At 41.2% G+C, this 7,505-nt stretch overlaps 1 protein-coding gene across 1 annotated transcript; it reads right to left on the reverse strand.

Annotated features, from left to right (window-relative positions):
- Positions 1 to 4,631: 4,631 nt before the first annotated feature.
- LOC102422686 (tRNA-splicing ligase RtcB homolog) lies at positions 4,632 to 7,135 on the reverse strand. Its single transcript, XM_014457400.2, is given in 2 exon segments — positions 4,632 to 6,654; positions 6,656 to 7,135. Coding segments are annotated over 2 exon segments (1,518 nt in total). The 3' UTR covers positions 4,632 to 5,616.
- Positions 7,136 to 7,505: the final 370 nt, after the last annotated feature.

Raw genomic sequence — 7,505 nt, forward strand, 5'->3', positions numbered from 1 at the left:
ATGACAACCAGGGGTGCCAGGCAAGGAAACCAAGCTGTGAATCCATTTAGAAAAGAAATTTTGTGGATAACTGTCTCAGTATAACTTTTCATATAGCCACACCTTTACTGATTCTTAATTCTCTTAAGTTATTTTTTTCATCTCCTTAAGAACTACAGATGTATGTTATCTAAAACATTTCTTTAGAATCCAAATGTGACTTTCTGCTTGTTTCTAAAATGATTCATATATATATATGAATGAATCTCTTGGAGAGAGTATAGGACATGAACAATATTTTATATTATATATATATATAATTTTAGAAAGAATGAATTATATATATAATTTTGGAAACAATGAATAATATAATAAAGGAGACACTATACTTATCTGACAGGAAGCCAAATTATGTTGCCAAATATTTTAAACTAAAAAAACTAGTTCCCAAAATTTTAAGTAGATAAATGTAAACAATGTAAATGCTTATAGTATGTTTATAATTGTTCATTCATTTATTTAATAACTAGAGGCCCAGTGCACAAAATTCATGCACTGGTGGTGGGGTGGGGAGGGGGTGTCCCTAAGCCCAGCCTGCACCTCTCCAATCTGGGACCCCTTGAGCAATGTCCAACTGCCAGTTTAGACATCCCTCTCACAATCCGGGACTGCTGGCTTCTAACCGCTCGCCTGTCTGCCTACCTGATCACCCCCTAACTGCTCCCTTGCTGGCCCAATTGCCCCCAACTGCCCTCCCTGCTGGCCTAGTCCCCCCAAACTTCCCTCTCCTGTCAGCCATCTTGTGACAACATGGGGGAGGCCATCTTGTGACAACGTGAGGGTGGCCATCTTGTGATGACATGGGTGGCCATCTTGTGATGATGTGGGGGCAACCATCTTGTGACAACATGGGGGTGGCCATCTTGTGCTGACATGGGTGGCCATATTGTGATGACATGGGGGTGACCATCTTGTGACAACATGGGAGTGGCCATCTTGTGATGACATGGAGGCAGACATCTTGTGACGTGAGGGCATGAGGGTCAATTTACATATTACCTCTTTATTATATAGGACTAGAGGCCCAGTGCACAGATTCATGCACCAGTGGGGTCCTTTGGCCTGGACTGTGGACCTCGTGCCACAGCAGCCTGGCCTTCCTGCCAGCTCATCGGACTCCAGCCTGCTGTCTGCGTGGATCCGGCACAGCACGAAGAAGTGCGGGAAGTGGCAGGTGGCCGGGATGGAGCCCGAGCCCAGACTGGGCGACACAACACTCCCACTCATTCCTGACCCACTGTGCCTGGCTGCTGCTCGAGCACGCAGGGGGAGTGTCGCAGGAGAGGCTCGTGCTGCCACAGCTGTGCTCGCCAGCCGTGAGCCCGGTGTCTGGTGCCCATCCATCAGCTGAGTGGTGCTCCTGCTGTGGGAGCACACTGACTACCAGGGGGCAGCTCCTGCATTGAGCGTCTACCCTTTGATGGTCAGTGTGCATCATAGATACTGGCCAGTTGTCAGTTGTCTGGTGGTCTGGTCATCCGGCCGCTTAGACTTTTATATATATAGATTGATCACTAATGCCTACCATTAGTGGGAAAGATTCTCATTAGAAGAAAAGAACAACTAAATATTATATTCAAACTCAAGAATGAAATTGGGAAAAATTTGTTTGATTTCAAAAAATGTAAAAACAGGGAAAGGAATTGCTTTTATTCCTTACCTCATTTAATGCTAATTCTGCTCATCAAAATTTCTGACTCTAATCCTGTCAAAATGGAACTCAGATATCTCTCTAAAATGTGTCCTCTCCTCTTCCCTCATTGTTCCTGCCTCAGTTCAGGTCCTCGTATCTATCACTTGAAACACTGTAAAAAAAAAACCTTCTAGTTGGTTTCTATACAATCAGTTTATTTAGTTCCATTTGACTTATGCTGCCATTCCAGTTACCACACTTAAAATGCAAATAAATCATCTACTTACTGATATTAAAATTGCATTGGCACCCTAGGCATATGGAATAAAATTCAAAACATCAACTAGATATAAAATGTAGGCACATGTTTTACAGCATAACCCTGATCTATATTTTTAAACTTATTTGCTATGACTCATTCCAGTCTTCCAACTCCATCTTTCACTTTGTCATCCATGAAACTTTCTACTATACCCTAGACCAGCGGTTCTCAACCTGTGGGTCGCGACCCCTTTGGGGGTCGAACGACCCTTTCACAGGGGTCACCTAAGACCATCGGAAAACACATATATAATTACATGTTGTTTTTGTGATTAATCACTATGCTTTAATTATGTTCAATTTGTAACATTGAAAATACATCCTGCATATCAGATATTTACATTATGATTCATAACAGTAGCAAAATTACAGTTACAAAGTAGCAACAAAAATAATTTTATGGTTGGGGGTCACCACAACATGAGGAACTGTATTAAAGGGTCGCAGCATTAGGAAGGTTGAGAACCACCTCCCTAGACACATTAGGCTCTTCCACAGTCACACAGATTGGTACAGTTTGCCTTCCACTGCCTGGAATTGCCTCCCCCCATTTTTAATTTTTTTATTGGTATTGAAGTCCTACTATCATTGAAGATCCAGCTCAAATATTACTTTCTCATATGGCATTCTTTGAAATGCCCAGAAATGCTAATTCATGCTATCTTCTATGTTCCCTTAGAACCCTATACAGGCCAAATAAAACTATTTTTTAATATATTTTTATTGATTTCAGAGAGGAAGAGAGAGAGAGAGAGAGAGAGAGAGAGAGAGAGAGAGAAATGATGAGAGAGAATCATTGATCAGCTGTTTCCTGCACGCCCCACATTGGGGATCGAGCCCACAACCCAGGCATATTCCCTGACCAGGAATCCAACCATGACCTCCTGGTTCGTAGGTCGACACTCAGCCACTGAGCCATGCTGGTCAGACTAAAACTATATTTTTACATTGCGTTGTAATTTATTGGCTTCTGGGTCTTTCATCTTACTCTGATAGGTAAAATAAGTTAAAAGTTCACTCTCATCTATTTTTTTTCTTAACACTTAGTATAGTGCCTGGCATAGTGAAAGTAGTAACAAGTATTTGTTCAGTAAATGATTACATGTGTTGAAAATGCTGAGGTGATGCTCTGTTTTTATATGTAAATTATAGATCTTACATTTGTTACTTTTTATTTATCAAGCTTATATTCATATTCTAGTTTAACTACAGTAGCAGGGAGAAAATAAAATTTTGTGAATAAAATTTATTCACAGTCATATATTTTCTTAACTATGGATTGTTTGGTCTGTTGAAGTAAAATATATCCTCCTCTACCACCAGTTGTGTTTTGTGCCTTCTTAGTATGCCAATGATAGGACAAGATTAAAATATATTCTGTATTTTTAACCTTGAAGACAGTAATTAAAAACATCTATGGTGTTCTTGCAGAAAATCTCCACAAAAGTTAAAAATAAATTCAGAAATTGGTGAAACATGAAAACAATGTATTTTTTTAGAAAGTGCTCAGACTTCAGAAACTTTTTAATTAAAACTTTTTATAGCTTCTGCTATTTATTTTATATAATATATTTTAAGGACTAGATTTCTCTGTCTTTCAGACAGTGAGATGTTCACAATTGGTGGAAAACCACACAATTAATTTATTAGACTATTTTTAAACTCACTTTGATTCCTTAGCGTGTTCTAAAAACATGATTGGTGTCCCCTTCCCCCCCCCCAAAAAAAAAAAAAACACTCAAGCTATTTCTTTACTTTTCAGCTCTAAGAAATCATGTATGAAGGCTGAGTCCATACTGTAAAGATATTAGGTGATGGTTGATGGAGTGAGGACAGGAGTAAATATCTTCCCTGCCTGCAAACTCTTATTTCTACACCAAATCCTCTTAATTATGGATCTAGGAAAGAAAGGTTAGGAAAGACAAAACAGTGGTAAGGTGAGATAAATATGAGTATCATAGTCTACTCTAGAGTGACTGTCTAAACTCAGTATGGTAATAAAAAGTAGTCCTTCTAGAACTGCCCAGAACCCTCTTGAACACCATTCCACCATGACTCCAACATCTTATTAGTTATCTTTATTCATTCCAAAAGTGTTTGTCATTGTCATTATTATAGCTTATTTAATGAATACTGAATCAGATGTATTGTTATATCTAATATACCATGGTAATTTTTTTTCATCTTTCTAAATCACAGTGCATTTTTTTTTTGCATGCTGGCATAATGTATTGAGCACAAAAGTATACCTTTAAGACTATACTGATTTTACTTTATACCAATTATTTTCCCTAAAATTAAATGCTATCAAATAGCTAAGTTGATACAACTCTCTAATAATCTTTAAACATTAGTTTAGTTTTTAAAAATATTACTGAAAAATAACAAATAGCATTTCCAACTAAAACTTTTAAAATAAAGATATGATTTAAAAATTCTAATGAAACCATGATTTTCAGTTATACATGCTTCCTTTCAATTTTTACCCATGTATGCCTATATAATGTCATAGGTATTGTCATATAACTAATTTTGGTTGCTTAATTTAACATTGTATTGCATGCATTTTCTATGTTGCTATGCATAATAAATCACTCATTAGATACAATATAAATTACTTTAGTTGCCTTTTCTTTTCTTTTTTTTTTTTTAACAACCTATTACAACTTTATTAGATTTTTCTCTTTACTGGCTATTTGGATTCAACTGAGGCCTTAGTAACCTACTTTAACATCTTGAAGGTGTCAGTACATAACATGAAATGTGATTAGGTGGCACAAAACTAGTCAACTTGTCAACACCGAGCAACCAGTCTCACAGATGTGGCCGTTTCCTGCTTTTATAATGATTCCCTCACCCATGTAAAGGTATTGCCGCTGTAGTGCAAGTTATTATTTAAGAAAGGTTTGCCAGACCAGGCATAATTAATGACAGATACCAGCCAATGCCATTTTGCAGGCTAAGTCAAAACTCTGCCTTATATTTAGAATGAGAGAGGTAGCAACTCTATGAAAAATTATTTTCTTTTGGGTCCCTATTCCCACACTGCCACACATATTCCCTCCTCAATGTGTCCCATCAGCCAATCATCTAACATCCTGACATGACCCGTGGATACTCTCCCAGTAAAAGTGGTAGGATTTTGCTCAGCGCAGGGGAAGGAGGTAGATGGTGGATAAATGGACAAAGTGACAAAAGGAGGGCAGAAAGGAAACATTCTAAAACCTTCTCATTTAACAGAATGTTCTTCCTGACACCTCTCAGGATGTAGAGAGAGCTTGGTGTAAAGAAGTTCATTCTGATGGTTACAGATTCGTATGACTGAGTAAGGTGGTTTCTTGAACTACCCCCATCCCCTAATAGGTTTCCCTAAAAATCTGTGGGCAATCAGGGAGGAAGCGTATGCATCCCTTTCCAAATGGGGACCATGTGACTCCTCCCAGAAGGTGATTTTATAACACTGGCTCCCCAGGCATCAGCCTCCCCATCAGCCACTTGCAGTGGGCGGTTACAGCTACACACTTTGGAACCTGTCAGGTCTCTGAGTTCTGATATCTGAAGAGCATTTCGGTCCACTTCCACTTGAGTAAGGGTCATTGGAGTCCATGGCTACAGTCAGGGTTCTACCCTTTGATAACAGCAATCGGTCTCAGTTTAATGGCCTTCTTGCTGATTCCAGCATCATGGCAGGTGTTCACAACATCCATCACGTTCTTATAGGACTCAGGAGCCTCTTCCATAACCAGTTTGGGTGAGGCAACACGAATTGCAATTCCCATATCTGCCAATTTGTCTAAGACGTCCCGGAAATCTAAGTTACGTCGAGATTTTGCTCGGGACAATGCACGGCCCGCTCCATGGCAGGTTGTCCCAAAGGTCTCAGTCATGCCCTGCTCAGTGCCAGTAAGAACGTAACTACAGGTTCCCATGGTGCCACCAATGAGCACTGGTTGTCCAGTGAGTTGGTAATCAACAGCAATGAGGGGATGGTGAGGAGGGAAAGCTCGGGTGGATCCCTTCCTGTGTACTAACAGGGTCCGCTCCTTTCCATCCACCACGTGCTGTTCCACTTTGGCGATATTGTGAGAAACATCATAGATGACGTGTAGGTCCAAGTCATCAGGGGTTGTGTTGAATACCTTGGCAAAAGCCTGACGGGTTAAGAAGGTCATGGAAGAGCGGTTGACCCAGGCATAGTTCCCAGCTGCTGCCATTCCCTTCAGGTAGTCCTGACCCTCTGGAGAAGCGATTCGAGCACAAGCCAACTGACGGTCATTGACTATAATCTTGTCTCTCTTCATGGCTTTTTCCATAGCAACCAGGGCATCTGTGGCTACTTGGTGGCCCAAGCCTCTGCTTCCACTGTGGATCATCACGCACACCTGTCCTTTATGGTCGATGCCCATCTTCTTAGCAGCATATTCATTGAAAATCTCATCTACAACTTGGATTTCTGCATAGTGGTTACCTGCTCCCAGGGTCCCCAACTGAGGAAGGCCTCTTTTTTTCGCCCTTGCAGAGACCTTATTGGGGTCAGCTTGCAGCATTCTTTCATACTCCTCACAGTGCTCCTTGTCTTCAGCCCAGGCGTAGCCTTCTCTTAGCGACCAGTCCACACCCATCTCCAAGGCCTCTTCCAAGTCTTTGGCATTCATTGGGATGGACACCTTTGGATCCCACCCCAACAGGGATGTGGTCAAACATAGCTTGGGCAAGTTGCTCCTTCACAGGCTGGACATCGCTTTCATCTATATTGGTTCTTAGCAAGCGAACCCCGCAATTGATGTCAAATCCGACACCACCTGGGGACACCACTGCTTCAGGGTCATTCATATCAAAGGCTGCCATATTCCCAATAGCAAACCCATAACCTGAATGGACATCAGGAAGCCCAATAGATCGATGAACAATCCCAGGCAGGGCTGCCACATTGCCAATTTGTTTCATGGCAGGCAGGAAGCCACCAACACCGCCACCTCGACACGCATTCCTTAATTCCTCAAACATTAATTTTTCCAGAGCATCATTTACATAGAAAATTCCTTCAACCTGCATGTTGGGCACGAAGCCCTTCTTGATTCTCCAACAGTTTTTATTGATCTTTTCCAAGAACTGCAGCTCATCGTTGTAGTTGCAACTCATGGCAGCGACTACCTTTAGTTGCCTTTTCAATTAACATTTTATGGTTCTAATTTTCAGGTATTATCCTATATAATAAAAGGCCAATATGCAAATTGTCCCCTCAGGTAGGGAGTTCGACCAGGAGGCGGGGCCTTCCAACCAGCCCCTCCCCGAGCCAGTCCCACCCCCAATAGTCCCCCCTTCCCCAATCAGGGGCAGGGCTGGCTGGCCTAACTCTTTTGTCCCCTTCCCCTGGCTAGCCTGGCACAATTGGCCTAATCAGGGGGCAGCCAGACGGACCCCATCCATGCTCTAGTAGATAATATTTCATGAATGTAGAAAATTTTCCTTGGAATTTTTATTTAGATTCCTACATAAGTTGGGAAAAATA

This window comes from Myotis lucifugus, unplaced genomic scaffold (genome assembly GCF_000147115.1).
Source record: "Myotis lucifugus unplaced genomic scaffold, Myoluc2.0 scaffold_75, whole genome shotgun sequence".
NCBI lineage: Eukaryota > Metazoa > Chordata > Mammalia > Chiroptera > Vespertilionidae > Myotis > Myotis lucifugus.